The sequence below is a fragment of the Tympanuchus pallidicinctus genome, unplaced genomic scaffold (assembly GCF_026119805.1).
Source record: "Tympanuchus pallidicinctus isolate F22 unplaced genomic scaffold, pur_lepc_1.0 scaffold16, whole genome shotgun sequence".
NCBI lineage: Eukaryota > Metazoa > Chordata > Aves > Galliformes > Phasianidae > Tympanuchus > Tympanuchus pallidicinctus.
In genome coordinates, this window is record NW_026294679.1 from 7,574,099 (window position 1) to 7,591,065 (window position 16,967).

Sequence of the window (16,967 nt, forward strand, 5' to 3'; positions counted from 1 at the left end):
TTAGTTCTGCAGAAAGAAGACAAGGCGAAAACAGGTGAATAACTTACATGAAATCAAACAAAGCCTGAAAATGAGAATCAGGTGTGCAGATTTTCACCAGTTTTCTTTTATGAGGGTGTTCTTTTTTTATAGCACTGTTGTTTTTTGCTGTAAATGCTGTGTATTTGATCTCATGATCAAGATATATACAACTACCATATCTACTGTCAAATCCCACAACCATCTGGCTACTCTACACATTTGTTTTTTAATGCTACTTGCTTGTTATTCATTAGCAAATATAAAACCATTTTGTGATTTTTTTCCTGGCAATGCATGGCTTGAGTTCCTGTTCTGGTGGGCTGTTTCCTGAGCCCTGCTGAAACTTGCATGCCACCTTCTAAGCAGTGGCATGATGCCATTTTAACAGATGGCCCTGAAAAGAGAAATGTCAGGGAACCAGAAATCTCCTTTGACTTCACCCTGCATGGCCAAGTTTTACGTATTTCAATACAGGTATTTATTCTGAACTTCCCCTTATTAAAAAGAGGTTGAGTATACTTAAGAGGTAGCATTTACCATGAAGGAAGCGTAGTACTTCTAGATGTTGTGCTTTAATGTGCCAGAATTTAAAGATGTTTAATCTGTACTGCATGTAATTCAGAGATGCTAATTAGAAATTAATAATAATTTAAAAAGAAGAGAGAGAAAAGGCTGCTATGGAAACTGGAAACTGGATCCATATTTAAAGGCAAAAAATGTGAGCCTGTACGTTTGTTCAAGTGTTGATTTCATGGCTAGATTTAGTAGCTCCCATGAAATCATCATTTTTGTCTTGCAAAGATCCATATCATACAGGTTGTAGTTCGGTGCTGCATTACATTCCTGTGTCTGGTCCTGCATTCTTACACCTCTTGAGGAATCACACAGAGAATCTCCTAAAACAAAAATAGATGTGTTTTAATTCCTTTTAGAAGTGTGAAATGAAAGGCAAACAAATTCTTCAGCTGAACTGAATGTTGAACAAGGCTGCTTTCTTAGCAGTTATCCAGGAGTATCACAAAATGTGTCATTTGCCAGGTTCTGGTTATTCAATCTGTTCTAATAAATCAGGTCAGGGTGATTTAAAACGCTGAAGAGCTTTTATAAAGGAAGCAATGTAGAGCAAAGGCTGGTGTGGTGGGTCCAAAAGAGTTCTGTTTTGGTTGTGTGTGAAAGTGGTTATGAGGAAAATTGCTGAACAATGTATTAGCACTCTGCTTTCGTATCACCACACGCCTTGTAGTCTTGGGAGAGAATTTGCTCTCAACTGTGGCTCCCAGTCAGTGTTATCACCTTCCCATAGCATAAAAATGCAGCAGCAGGAGGCTGCACAGCACATGAGAAGAAGCAGAGGCACACAGTGCATGCCTTGTTAGTTCTGTGATTTACTTTGTGTTTAGTTTTACTGCTCTTTAAAGAAATGGGAAAACATGAATGTGTTGATTATACATCCCCAGGTATGTGCTGAGAAAGCAGCAGCACGTGCTGCCATTGTTTGCTCTGCATTTGCTGCCATAGGCAGCAGGTACATACAGCACACAGCACAGTGCACATAGGGCTTTAGATGCTGGTAAATACCTGATAAGAGGTCAGAGAGGTCGGCTTGCAGGCCCCACTGCACATTGATCAGACATTACAGCGTGAGCCTGAAGGTTTCTCTAAGAGCGCAGGGAGAGCAGCACCTTCCTGCATTAACCTGAACACAGTCTCAGCGTAACTAAATATTTCTTACAAAACTAGACTAACACCCAGGAGGGCTGCATAAATTCTTCAGAAGCTGTGAAAGTACCATTTAATAACTTCCAGAGCCAGAGAGCGCCGGTTTCACACTCGATGGACACCTGTCCCTGAGGGAAGAACACTGGGAGCTCTATCAGCATTAAGCAGTGACACACCAGCGATGAGAAACGGTCCTGCCCCTGCCTGGGCCGGGATCCTTCCCCTTTTCCTTCCCTCGCAGTGGGCTGGCCAAGCTCTCAGAGCACGCAGCTGCTGGGGCTGGGGGCTGTCTGTGGAGCCTGGGGTCCTGCTGGCAGGGCTGTGGGGAGGCTGCCTGCAGCGAGGAGACATGGAGTCACACTGAGCAGTTCTCTAAAGGTAAATGTCTTCCTGTGAATGTGGGTCTGGACTAGAAGGAAATAGGTTTTATATCTGGGGAAGGGAGGCAGCTTTGTGATGCAACTGAATAGCTTGTCAGTGCTATTAGAAGAGAATGTTTGTACTGGTATTCCCGTGCTCCAGCAGAATTGCTTTTACAGGCTGTGTGTAATTTCATGTTTTACATGGAAAGCGTAGCTAAAGTATTTTTAAACTGCCAGGAATAGATGAGCACAGCACAGAGCTGTTTCTGAATGCAGCTGAGTGCAGATGCATGGAGGAACAATACGCTGCTTTATCTCAGATATTTCTTAATATAGTATGTTGGATCTTCTGATTGCTTCTGGAGAATTGCTGCATCGCAGTGCAGTTAGTTTGTTTCCAGTTTCCCTGCCTTTGAGCTTAGAAACATGTTTTATCAGTTAATGTCAAATATTGGTGATGCTTGTTTTGTTTTTGATGTGTGTTTGCACAGAGATAGGGAAGTGAAAAGTTTAATAATAACTCAGGGATCTGAGTATGCAGCTTGTCTGTGCTGCTGAGTAACAGCATAGATTTAATTCAACCTATATTTCCCTGATGAAAAATGTGCTTATGTAATTGCATAGAACACAACATCATGCACAGAGTCAGAAATCTGCAGTTAATATACTTCCAGAAGAATAACCAAAGTTGCTTGATGTAAAACTCTTTCAAACAGGATTTTGGTGCCTTTGCTTTTTGAAACTAGAAAGATAAAACTTGGCAGGAGGGATACCTGTATTTGAAAAAGGCTTGGCATAGAAAGATAGCAGAAGAGATTATCTGAAGTTGATGGAGCTTTGACTGAAGTTGAGTTGCTGTGGTGTTACCATCAGAAGGCATTAACTTCCCAGCAGCAGTGTTGAAAGGATCTCTTAGTCAATTCAAACATCAATAGAAAAGGGAGGGATGTTAAGGGGGTGTATGAGGCAGTGAATAAGAAGAGCAAGTTGCAACAAGTAATTCGAAGAAATTAAGAAATTACCAATTAAAACTTCCCTATTGCCACAAAGGCACTTGTGAAGTCTTGCAGGTGCTTATGAAAATATGATTTATTGCTTTCTTGAGTACAGTTTTGCTGACTAAGATATAAGTTTTGCCTAGGACAATAGCTTTTTCCTTTTTGTTTTAGTTGAACATTCTCTAGGGTGTTTTGTGCACCAGATGTTACTGAAAGCAAGCTGATCAAAATCCTTAGGCATTTCATTAGATTAATTTATATGAGTATAAGTTCGTTGCAACCAAATGCTACCTTTGTGAAATGTAACTATTGCTTGCATCGTAGCAGCATGCAACAGGTACTTAAGTCAGGTAGTTTTTCCCTGTTGTAGGGAACGTGTAACATATATTGCTTTATTAATCATAGAAACATAGAATGGCCTGGGTTGAAAAGGACCACAGTGATCATCTAGTTTCAATCCCCCTGATGTGTGCTGGGTCACCGACCACCAGACCAGGCTGCCCAGAGCCACATCCAGCCTGGCCTTGAATGCCTCCAGGGATGGGGCATCCACAGCCTTCCTACTTTGAAGTTACTTTGACTAGTTTAATTTTTCCTTAACTGAGATCACAATGAAAGATTTTTGCAGGATTGTAGTGTTTCATTTTTAAGTTCTGCTATTGGCGGAGAGTTTGCTGCTGACTTGTAGAAGAGCAGGATAGGACATACACCTGTCCCCAGTAAAAAGTAATTGGTGGGAAGAATGCAGCAGGAGCAGGTTTGAAATTGGAGAGGTAAGGAAGAGCCTGCTGGGGCAAGTCTGTGATTGTCACACGTTTGTAACTGGCTCCAACCAGGTATTGCGCTTTGTGTCTCCTCTGTGAGGATCAGTTCTCTCTCCTGTTTGCTGTGTCAGGATAATTCCTTCATAAAAGATAATAAATAAATAAGGACTTTGAAGTCTGGAGAATCAACACCTGACTGTCTTTACTGAACAGGTGCTTTGGTGATCACCTGGAGCATAAAATCAATAGGGTTTAATTGCACATGGGTGTGAGTCAAAATGTTAAGCGTTTGACTTTTACACTTAGGATTTGGAGAGAGAGATTTGTTACATGTACAGATGGATCTATTTCTGTGAAGTAGTTATGTCCTGGATGAAAACTGTTATTTTCTGAGCGGTGAGGAGAGTAAGAACAGGGGCAGCAAGAACTTCAAGGGTGCTGGTGAGAAGTATATCTTTACATGTCTGCTTGAACTGCTGCTTAGGGGCAGTTTTGGAGATGCTACACTCAAATGAAGCTTGAATGGCAGCAATTTAGACATCCCTTTTTACTTTATGTCCTGTTCTTTACCATATTAATATGCTATGTCGTGGTTATTTTGTTGGAATAGTTTTCCTGTAGGAACTGGTAACCTTGGTTTGATACGGGAGTGAAGGAAACAATGTAGGGAGTAAAATTCCCATAACTTGGCTCTGACAAGCATACACTGCTGTGTTGTTCATGCCAGCTAAGATTCAAAAATGTGCTTGCACATGTAGCTGGTAACATTGCAGTTAATCTAGGATAAAGTACTTTTTAATACTTTTTTATAGCACTACAGAGCCAGAGTGCTCCACTGGCAGTGCCACCTGGGATCAGTTGGCTTCAAAAGCAAACTATAGTCCGCAAAAGAAAAAAAAATTCCTTATTCCATTCAGTCCTGGTATATTTTCCTGTTAGAATAATCAGTGAATCTACCAGGTACAAACAAGCATATGTTGAGTGCTTTATTTCCACTTAGTTTCTTAGAGACTACCTTTGTTTTATGCTCTCTTGTTATTTTCTACTGATGTACTGTGTGTGACCTCATGCTTAATTTCTTTTCCCCCTCCTTTGGCCTTCCCAACTTTTATTTCTCAGTTTGTTTTTTTTTTCTTTTGGACACTCCCTCTGAACTGAATGCAGACATCAGAGCACAGAGAAGGCTTGGCTGAATTGCATGCCAGAGCTTGTATGGCTCCCCAGCGACCTACTGACAGAAAACTGGAAAGACGTTTTTGTATTAGATTAGCAGGAAAGTCATCTACAGATATTGGGTGTAGCAGTATGCTGCTCAATGGCCATGTAGGGCTCTGACTGAGAATGAAGTTCTTTGTTTGGGTCTGCTGCAAGTGATAATTTTGATCCATGCTCCATCTCACACTCTCACAAGCTCCATCAACAGGAAGTGCTTTGCACTTGTCCACAGAGCAGGCTGGCAAGAGATTTGCTGAGCCCTGCACAGGACTGTTCTCCCAGCCAGGCCTGTTCTGCAGAGCCCCTGGTGCAGCCGCAGCAGCAGCTCAGGTCCTGATGCAGCTCACCTTGCCCCAAACTTCTGCTCCTGAGTTCGGACTGGCTGCTGAGCCACAAACCACATCAGCAGAAGCTGGCTTCTAGTGGCGAAGCTCCTGATGTCTGGGATTGCTGCTGCTTTGCTGAGACAGCTGGAGAAGTAAATTTTCAATGCAAACTGACTTAACTCTATTAGAAATTTCTCTGGTGTGACCTTAGCTCTGACTGTAAGTATTCTGCTGGTCTGGTCTGAACCTGTGCTCCCTATGAGCAGTCTCTGTAATGGGTTCTGTCTTTATAAAGCCATTGGAATGGATTTTAAGGTGAGAGAGACTGCTAAAAGCATCTTACTTGACCTTCTCCTTTTAAAATCAGAGCTTTTCTCTAAAATGAATAAAAGCTTGTCACCTCTGAAAATCTGCTTTGTCATGAAGACTGCAGGGTGATTGTAAAATCACAGATTTACCTCTACTGTTGAAATTTTGTCTTATTTAGAGGTTAAATTTGTCTAACCTTAACTTGTTGATGATGCCTTAGCTGTTGTGGACTTGTTTTTAGTGGGATCAAAAAGCTCATTCTCTTTCCTGCTATTATCTCTTTTCTTTGCTTTTAATTACTTTTCCATTGTGATCCAGTCACTTGAAGCTTCTCAGAGCAGTGGTGGGTTCTGAGTCCTTCTAGTTCACAGCTCACGTTGTTCCTATTCTGTAGCTCCACGTGCCCACTTGGCAGTATTAAAATAGTGACAGTGCAGTATGTGATCAGAAGCAGAACCTCTCTTCTGCTTTGCCTTTATATTCTTTGTATACAACAAATGATCAGAAGAACTGGCTGTGTCAGATACCCTGAGAGTTTTTTCTGGGATGTTTGTTGCTAATGATGTCCTCCAGCTGCCTCCCTCAGTGCCTATTGCCCACAGCATGGCTTTCAATCTCCCAGGGTCCTGTTTGCTTGATTTACAGGCATTCTGTATTACATTAGGCTATTCAAGCTTACTTGTTGGATTCAGATAGCAAAACAAGCATTGAGTCATCCGCAGATTTGCAAGGAAAGGGTTTATCTTCTTGTCTGGGCCAGCAGCAGAGGTACCTCATGCTGCGGGCAGGAGGAAGTCAGCCCCAAGGTATCTCTCCCCTGCTAACACATCCATCTGTCAGACAAATGCCTAGCTGTATATCTTATCTTTTAAGACTCTCTAGTACTAATTGTTCAAGTCTCTTAATTTATAAATGTAGACTCATAGCAAACAATAATTTAAAAAAATCTTGTCCAGTAAACAGTATCAAACATGAGAAACACATCTTTGGCATTGCCAAGTAGTGAGAAGACCAAGACTAGTTAGGAGGCCATCAATTCCCATGCCCATCCACTACAAAACAGAATACAGAGTGAATGCTGCACTGTGCATTCAACAGTTTTGCTTCTCTGCAGGATATACACAGATCTTAATACCAGCCAGTATATTTTCTCTAAATAGTCTCTGATTAACTGCATGGTCAGTCAAAGGGGTTAGATTTCTCCATGCATAAATGTAACCTGAGGTCCTAATGGAGATGACAGAAATTCTGGCCATCAGTAATTTACCTGTATCTGCTACTGCTTTGCTTCTCTGTACAGACCAGAGTACTCTCACAGGTCACTCTGCGCTTCTGTGGGTACCTTTCTTAGTTGTGTCATCCCTTTGCAGTATCAACTTCCTGCTGTTTCTGTATAGACTATATAAGTTCTTACTGTGGTAGTGTGTAAGCAGGATGTGTATTTGCTTAATAAGGACGTCCATAAGGACAGGGTGAATGGCTGCCATAAGGAATATAATCTGTAGTTAAGCATATTTCACCTTTGCACATCACTGGATGAAACAGGAAGGTGGGAGCTGACAGCCCAGTCACAAATGATGGCTGGGACCTTGCTGTAAAGTAAGCCCAGTTGATACTCGGCTGCTAGGACTGATTCCAGTTGTCTAGCCTGAAGTGATTTGGCCAGAATCGTAACTCGTGTTTTTGCTCTGAGGAAAAATCATATTTTAAGCAACTAATAATTGCATTGCTATTATTAATAACTAATGTGTATAATAACGCTGTATGCTGATGAAATTAACACTCATACTTTGCAAAGTTTAACACTGTCCATCTGCTAAAGGATATAATAGCGTGACACTGGCAGTCACTGTTGGGATGCTGGGAAGTATTTTTGTATGAAAATCAGAAAGCAGGCCTGAATTAACAGTGCAAGCGTTCATAGCAGCAGGGCAGCTGCAGTTCTGGCTTGCTTGAGAGAGCACAACCATCAATGGAAGGCTCTGAGGGTCTTCCATGTCTCTTGCATGCAAGTTGTCACTCAGATTTAGGGTCAGGGCCTCACGCTCCATTTCCCACGTCCCCTCGTGCGCTGCTCTGCTCTGGCTGGCAGGGACTGCTGGGGGCTGGGCCTGTGGGCAGCTGTGACATTGCTACAAGAGCAAATCTGTAGAGATTGAGAGGTCCTTTGGAAATAGAGGAGCTGCGCTTTTATTTTTGTATCTCAGCACAGACATTTGTGACTTGCTGGCCAGATAAGAGCCTGGGAAAAGCGAGTGGACAGCTTGGGCCAGGATGTTTTTCAAAGCAAATGTTGGTCTTCCTAGTGTTTGTGCTGTTCCACCCGCCTGTGAGATCACAGGAGCCTGCAGAGAAGGAAACAATGGAATTTGATATTATCCCCAACATCAAACAGGGTGAAGGGTTCTGTGACCTCTGCGAGTAATTAAAATAAAGCTTCACTGAAAAATGGTCAGCCACTGCTGCAGTTCCTGTTTTACAGGAATTCATGGCATTCCTTTAGGGGTTTGGAGATGAGGCTGAGTTATTCTTTGTGCTGCTCCTCAGGCCTTAAGAGAGCTAAGAAATCAGGTCATCCTCCTCGAGTCACGGTGGAAATAAATTTTTGATTAGATTTGTCAATCAAAGAGCCGTTATACCTCTTTATTATAAAAAACTTTAAAGCACACTTTAAGCTACATAGCAGGGTTTTTTTGTGTTTGAATGATATTAGAAAAGCTTTCTGCATGTTTAATAGCTGCTTGTCAGGTGACTGCTGAGATATCTTTGAATGGAGAGTGAGTGAATGCAGCTGTGCAAATGTAATGCGACAAAAATGCACTTAATTGTGTCTTTTGGCCAATAAAAATGTCTGTTGGTAATTAGTTCTTCCTGTACCAGACCCATTGGCATGTGAGTCTCCTAGTGGGATTCTTGTTATTGTCCTTTCTGGCTCTTGTTCACTGTTGTTCTGAAAAGCGGGCAGAAGTGAAGGCATGAGTAATAGGAAATCCTATGCTCTCACATTTACCAAGGAGAAGAACATTTGTTAAATCAGGCTAGAGCTCTGCAAGCCCCCAGAAAGTAAAAGTTAGTCCTGTGGGAAGTAGAGGGACAGAGATAGGCACAAGGTGGTGTCTAAAAGTGCATAGTATATCATTGAGGTTGGAGAAGGCCACAAAGATCATCAAGTCCAGCCACCGCTCGACTTTGAAGTCCTGTGGCTGTGTGCTGAGAGCTGTGTGTGCAGGTGCTTGTGCTGGGTTTGTGGGGCACGGTGCATGAGCTGGTGTGCAGCTAAGAAATTCTGTGCAGTAAAGTAACTGTAAGGGATTTTTGGGTGTGGGGCAACCATTGACTTTACTGAATGTGAATTTAATAGCCTGAGAGCTGGATAAGACCAGATATCTGAATACTTCATGCCCTATAAATTTAGAAGTTTTCCCTAGAACTTTGTTCTTGTTTGACCGATCAGTCAATTGATCATGCTAGTAGAAGTCACTGGCCAAAGCTGTGAATGAACTGCAAATTAAGGAATACAAGGATCAGAAGCCTGAGGCACTGCTACAGTAACCACACATCATCCAAAGATTAACAGCTTTTGCTTATGGCAATGCAGTGTAGCACTTGATTAAAACATGGGAGTGATGCATCCTTCTGTCCTAAAACACACATCTCGGAGGCCAGGATGGAAGAACAGAAGCTGAAGCTGTACAAATGTGAATACGTGGCAGTTTTGGTTGCCCACACACCCTGGTGCTTTCCCAATATGTTTTTCCTGGATCTTAACTACTGCTTTATCTGATAATATTTCTCTTATTTTTTCCACTTTTTTCCACGTTTCCACAGTTGAATTTTTAAGTCACTGCCTTCCTGTTTGGAGAGGATGCTCTCCAACAGTGATTCAGTCCTGTTAGAAATTTTTTATATCTCATTGACAGGGAGCAGTTCCCAGGATGTCCAATTTGATGCATTCATTAAATGAAATACACTAGAAATTTCCTCTGACAAACAGATCCATTGACCTTCATTTTGCTGAAGATCTTCAGGAATGCTCAGAAGTTGGGGTTATTTTACCAAACTGATAAAATTCCTATTCCTCTGTATACATGATATTGATTGTGCAAGGCAGAAAGTGCAGAGAAGCACATAGGCTCCTGCTGAGTGCTGAACTGTCTGAATTGGAGACTGCCTTTGAACCTCATCTAATGTTCACAGCCTTATGCTGCATACAGGTGTTTTGTGTACGTGACATCTCAGTCCACAGGGAATACTTTGTTAACAAGCACTCAAGGTTAAATTGTTAGAAAGTCAGATGCAATCTTTAAAGCCTTGTAGAATCCAGCACGTGTCACTATTCTGATGTTGTTGGTGTTGTGTTTTTTTAATTTTATTTTCATTTTCATTAGCATTTTTAAAAAGCCTAGGATGGACTTCACCTACTTAGTTTGTATTGGTTGCTTTGCTCTACTAAGGAGAAGAAATCAAAATTATGTCTGTGCCTTCATTTTTCCTGTCCTTGTAGGCCTGTAATATGATCAGCCTAGTTTTAGAGCATCAAAATTTAAGAGACAGAATGACTCAGTGGATTGGATTTGTGTAATGGGATCTGGATAGTTAGCATCTTTGGATTAACAGTTCAGACATCTCAAGCTGTGTGCACCCACGAATCTTCTGAAGTTGGGCATTTGTGAATTAAGTTAATGGTCCCAGAAGTTGCTCTGGAAAGCTCTCGCCCCATTAATGCTCATATCAGCAGTGTTGGGAAAACAGCCAAGGAATGCAGTGGCAGGTTGGAAACTGTCATTTGTGGCTTAAATTCATCCATAACAATGGAGTGATTGAGAAAATACATGATGTCTGCAGAATGGGGAGGCAGAGGGTTTGCACAAATGTCTGACTGTGGTGTATTGTTCATTGCTTTGGACCTTTAAGTGGAGATTCAAGAACGTGTTGAGCAAAATAGGGAGAATAGATAGACTGGGACATAGCCTTTCACCTGGATGTCTTTAAAGTGCAAATACCTGAATGGGAAGGTGTGCAGAGAAAGGGCTGTTCTAGTCTTGTGTCCTTTTATCTCACACAGACACTGCTGCCTTCTGCTGAGGATAGGATACTGTTCCAAATAGACCCCTGGATTGAAGCAGCAAGGAAGATGTTAGTTTCCCTTAGCTACTCATGGCATCAAGTCATCAAGACAATATTATATTGTAATGAGTGAACTAGAGGGAAAATGGCAGTGGTCCACCAACAGGTTGAGTGCTTACAAAGCAGTGCAAAGTATTGATCCCTCATTCCCCTTTTGTTTAGGCAGGTGACAAGCATTATCATCCCAGCTGTGCACGATGCAGCAGGTGCAACCAAATGTTCACAGAAGGAGAAGAAATGTATCTGCAAGGTAAGGATGTCTCTACAACAAAACCATAAAATCAGACTTTGTAATTTCTCTGTCTTAGACCTCGCTGGTTTATAGCTATCCTGTATAATGTGTGCATGGAGGACTGTGGCCTTTTCTTCACTGCAGTGCTCTCATACTTTTTCACTTGAGACTCTTTCACTGTAGGTGTCCATGATGGTGGCCTTGCTGCCTACCTACTCTCCCAGAAGGTAGCACATACACAGTTAAGCTACAATTATTTTTTCTGACTTGCTGTAGTATTAAGAAATGTTGGCAGAAGTAAATCTATGCAGGCCAGAAATGAAAGCGAAAGGACAACTACATATCAGGAATTTGTATATTGTGTTTGCATTAGAAAACTTGCTTGATATACCTGAAAGAACAGTAAAAAAGTAGGAAAGAAATGATTAAAGTGTCTCTTGAAAAACTGGAGAGATTCCTTCTGGAGGAATTCCAAAATAAGATAACATTGTTAAGAAATTCCTTTGAAGCTGACTTGTGTTATTTTATAGCTTGTCCTCCCTTGCAGTCCGTCTTTCTCATCTCTCACTGACCTTGTAAAGAGTCATCTGACTCCAGCTATGCGCGGAATTAGATATATGATTGTATAGCAGTGCTTGCTTGCAAAAGCAAGGAGAAGCTGAAAGAGGGTTGGGTAGGAAGTACTGCTTTCTGATGGCAAATTTGAAAGATTAATTTGAAAACAGCAACTGCAACACCTGACAAGTTTTAATCTTAGTTTCCTCACATCACAGAATGCTAAAGTACAGACAGAGGACATGGTGAGCAGATTAATTCAGAAATTACATTAGTAAGGGCAAGGCATGAACTGGTGTGAACTATTCACTGTGACTGGTCATGCTGTGGTGCAAATTTCTGCAGATTGCAGTAAGACAGAAGGTGTTGCTCCTACTTAAATCAGGCTAGATTGTGTTCCAGCATTACTTAGGTGTTACGTGAGGAGAGATTCCTGGTTCCTTGACCTGCCATCCTTCTCTGCTTGGCTGCATCCTCTCCTGTGGCTGTGCGCTCATGTTCTTCATGCTCACTCTGTATCAGGAGGAGCAGTACAAGTTGCATTGCTTTATTGTATAAAGCTGTTTTCTGACCAAGTGTTATTGCTGGGACTGCCCTTCCAAACCTTTCCTTGCTGGGTTCAGCATACTTTTAAGTATAGGTGACCTAAAAGTCTTTCCTAAGCAAAGCTCTCAGCTGAAATGGATATGCTGACTGTCCAAATTGTTTTCCCTAGGGTGCTGAATAACAGCCTTCCAAGCATTTCTCTGTAATAAAAATACAGCCCCACAACACTGAAGCTAAAACAAAAAGTGCACGATTGATTAAATATATGTAAATATGAAGCTTCCTTCTCATTTCTAATTGCATTCTCTACTGATCATGAAAATGCAATATTGGTATTACTTTGTGTAATAGAGGAGTGTGGTAACTGCTTGTAATAGAAATGTGCAAAGCCAAACCTGCAAGAGGAAAACAGCTTTAGTCAATGTGTAATCGAGTTACTGCTTTTTAGAGAACTGTATGTTCAATCAGTGGTATGTGCAAGGTAAATTGAATAAATGAACATGTTGGTTGATGTTTGCCAAGTAGGCAAACAAACATATGTTAAGAATGAGATTAGCTACAATTTGCTGAATTGTTTCCAGTAGGAAGAAGAGGAGCTGTACAGCTTGGGAATCTGCGCAGTTCCAAACCTTTTAAAATGCTCTGACCCTTTGGATGGTTAAGATCCACAAGCTGTGGTTGGCTCAGAGTTCAGCACTGTAAAATAAAAAAAAAAAAATTAGTTATGTTTATCTTCTTAAGCCCACTCTATCTGATTGGCTTTTAGAATTTCACATTTTAAAAATTTTTTGTGAAAGAAATTTCACAATGGCTAAGTTCCACTGTGAATATGGCATGAGATCTCTCTTGCATTTCTTGTTCCCTTTGTCCAGAGGTATCCCTAAAATTGAGCTAATTTGTGCTGAATGCTGCCTGAAAATACACTGGCAGGTTGTTGGTGGTTTGTTTTGTTTTTTGTTTTGACAATAGAAATGGTTTATTAGAAAAGAAACTGAGGTACAGAAGAACAGGGAACATTTTTCTCAGGGTCACACAACTGAATTTAAGAATTGCACCTAAACCTTCTGGCTGTCACTTCATCAGCCTTATAATGGAACTGGCTTCCTCCTGAGTGCTTGGATGTGTTTAACCCCCTTGCAAACGCACAGCCCATGCTTCTCTCCTGATCTTGTTGGCACTATGGGGTCCTGGCTCGGAAGCTGCTGTTTGTTGACAGAGGAGCTCTCAGTATGTTTCCCCCTGTTGTCCAATCATTCCCTGCTGCCAAATGCACAGTTTCTTCTTCCTCTGCTCAAACTTGAAGCCAGACTTCTCAGACTCTGATCCAGAATCACAGCATTCTCTCCAGCCTTCTGATGATGATGTTCTTGTGTGCTTCTGGGAAATGAACATTCCTGCTGCTCTTCGCTTCTACACTGGGTCATGTAAGGCTTATTAGAGTGAAGTGTCCAGCGCCCCTGATCCATCCCTCCCATTGACTCCAAGGGTGGGGTGTCCTCTGGCTGTACTTGAGATAATATTCACCAGCAGGAGACCAAGGCTGCCCTTTGTTTGGTTTCTTTGTGGACTGAGTGAAAAGGTGAAGTTCCCTCCTGCAGGCAGACAAGGGTCACACAAGGCTTTGTGGCTGCTGGATTGAAGCTGAATTTGGCTACAGCTGCAGTAGTTAAAGTGTTAAAAATCAGCATTAGCTTTTGCTCTGTTTCAGATTGGCTAAAATTCTGCCAGCAGCTTGCCAGCAGTAACCATAATTTACTCTCTGTTCCAAAGAGCTTGATGAGAGTTGGCAGTGCCCCTTCCTAGCCCATGGGCACAGCCAGATATTTACATTTTTATTATGTGAGGAAAAATCCCATGTTTTAGAACACAGACAGTAGAAACATTGCCTCTTTGGGAGGATGTGAAACTGGAACGTGCCATGTGGAAATGCCAGTGCAGCACATGCCACCGACCTTACAGAGCAGGGCGCAGAAGCAATATGTATGCCAGTGCTGCATGCAGTACACTGATTTTGGGAGAGATACCTTCACATAGTTTGTGTCATGTGTCGTTCCGGCTTCATTAGCTTGATGCAGCAGGTGAGATACTGCCCTGACTGCTGTGCTGTGAGTTTTCTATTTTGCTCCTAATAAACATTTCCCATTGCATTCTGTGTAGTTGCAGGAAAGAAGTGATATGAGTAATGTTTTACAGTAACTGAGCACAACTACTGTGCAAGGAAATCACAGGGCTTAAACAGCAGTAGTGGACTTGTAATTTTTACACATGGTGCAGTTCACAAGGGGAATCCAGGTAAGGTTGTCATAGCCCTTGGCCTCCATCCTTACCAGAAGGACCCTCCATCTTCCAGTCCCTTCAGGTGGTGCTGCCTGGCTTTCTTGCTGTTTACAGCTGTTTGAGTTTTAATTAAGAAGCTGTACTAAGTGCTTTGTCAGTTCCAGCAAGAGACTGCTGTGGGTGGACCAGGGATTTGGATTCTTTATTTGTCACTTGTATTTCTCATGAGCTAGGACTGAATCTGAAAGGCTCACACAGATCACACAGATGCACAGTCTGATTCAGTGAAGGGATTCTCTTTTCATACTAAGTTCTAAGTTTCAGACTAAGTTCTCGTGACCAGAAATCATCTGCTTTCCTCTAAATAAGGATTTCTTTTTTTTCTTTTTTTTTTCATTTTTTGTGTCCCCCAGGTTCCACTGTCTGGCATCCCGACTGTAAGCAATCTACTAAGACTGAAGATAAGCTACGGGTAAGCTGAATTTGTGGCAATGACACACTGCATATTTTACACACCTAGCAACTGAACATTGTATATGAAGTGTGATTTTATTTTCATGGTTTTTATAGCATAGCTGTCACCACACTGGCAGAATAACTTTGGCAGCACTTCAAAGATAATGGTGTGGTTTTTAAACTCATCATCTTCAGTTTCAGTGTGTTACCCTAAAGATGATATAATTTACTGATACACAGATATGACATTGCCTCTAAGACAGATCATCATATGTGAGTTATCGTGCAGTGGAATAAAATGTGAACAGGGCAAGAGTTATGATGCATCTTAGTGCTTTTGCACATCTGTATAACTTCTTATCCCTTGTTCTTTGCAGTTATTTACAGCAGTTAGCTCCTTTGCTATTCAAATAAACCACAAACTAAAGAGATCCTAATTGGAATGCCAGGATCACATCAGCATACCAAGAACATTTTGGATCGAATTCTTGATTGGAATAATACTGCACTCATGCATTTTTGTCATACATCAGGCAATTTTAAGCCCATATTCACTAACTTGTCTTCTGGACAGTTTACTCACTTTGATGTCTCAGTTGTGCCTTTGAACTGTTAATTTTTCTGAATATTAGAGACTGGAATATTAGAGACTTCATAGAAGGAAAATGGCTAGAAGGTCTATCAGCCAAGGAAAATGAGAGGTACTGGCATGGAGATAGACAAATTATCCTGAGTTGTGCTCTATCTATGAGTCATTCACAGGAAGCCTAGTCCTTTAAAATTGATTCAGGTCTTTTTCTGTGAGTTCACTAGGAATGTAGGTAATGTACTAATATATTTCTCTTGAGCAGAGTTCATGTTAGCATGGACTGCACTCATAATACAGGAGCAGAACTGGCTGTGGGCGACCATGTGATCTAGCAGGACCAAACATCACTATTGCAATCCACTGTTTGCACGTTATCCTGTTCTGACTTCCAGTGTAATGGTTGACAGCTGCTTTTCTCAGTGACCATCTTATCACAGCGTAAATCAGCTTTAGCTTTATCATTTAAGAACAGAATTACTTTCAGAATAGATGTACAGTCATTGCACTTCCCAAGGAGCAGACAGATAGTTTATGCCTATGCTTAGTAATTGGAAGCCATATAGAGAGCTCCAAAAAAATTGGATTGTTTCCTTATTAATGTTAAGTAATTGCCATAGTACTTTTTATGCTAGTTTGAATTTCCTTCCCCATTTAACAAGTAGAATGTAAGACAGTGCTTTTGCCCAGCAGAAGTGTCAGAATACTTGGCTTTAGCAGTGAATGTTTGGGGAACAGTTTTCTCTTTTGCATGGACCCAAGAGCCTTGTCGAAGCTCCTGACTATAGTGCTGCCCTTATTAACCTTCTCTGAGCTGACCTTATAATTCAGTTGGCTTATTTCCATTTCCCATCGAAACGTGCAAAGGCTTCAAATATTTTCTCCTTTTTCCCATCAGACATTCAAGCATGTGAGTCTTCCTCTCTCTCAGGTAATTTTAATTGAATTCATCCACCTGCAAGATTTTTCCCTAAGAGAGTTTTTCTAGAAAATTTAAGACAAATGAAGTGAAAAAACAATCAAGGGGGAACACAAGAGATGTCACTGCCCAGCTATCCAAGGTCACCTTATTCCTGGAGATCTTCCATGCAGATGTTTAACATGTCTTTAAAGTTGGAAATTCACAGTGCTCAAGCCAGCTGGAGAGACTGAGAATTTTTAGCTTCAACTCTACATTGCAGAGTCTGTACCTATTTTGGTGCTAATTGATTTAAAATCAATTTGCATTCCCTTGACCACTTGAGTTCATTTAGATGACTTTGCCAAGTATTTCTGCTTACTTAGACAAGGTCAATAGCAAACAGGTAGGTACGAAAACAAATGAAACTGGGAAACTGTGCTATTTAAGCACGTCACTTTTCAGTTTATGACCTGTGGCTTGATTTACCTTGAGTTTCTTGACTGCATAATTTTTAGGCCTGATGTGAGTATCAGAATGGGATTTCTCAATTCTCAAATACAAGATACTACATCT

General features: G+C 41.3%; 1 protein-coding gene across 11 annotated transcripts in view; it reads left to right on the forward strand.

Moving 5' to 3' along the window:
* ABLIM1 (actin binding LIM protein 1) overlaps window positions 1-16,967 on the forward strand; it is a 168,258-nt gene that overhangs the window by 112,903 nt on the left and 38,388 nt on the right. For all 11 annotated transcript variants that reach the window (XM_052678264.1, XM_052678261.1, XM_052678262.1 and 8 more), the window contains exons 7-8: window positions 11,004-11,091; window positions 14,865-14,923. In XM_052678264.1, the coding sequence (XP_052534224.1) occupies window positions 11,004-11,091; window positions 14,865-14,923 (147 nt within the window). The remainder of the gene's footprint in view (window positions 1-11,003; window positions 11,092-14,864; window positions 14,924-16,967) is intronic.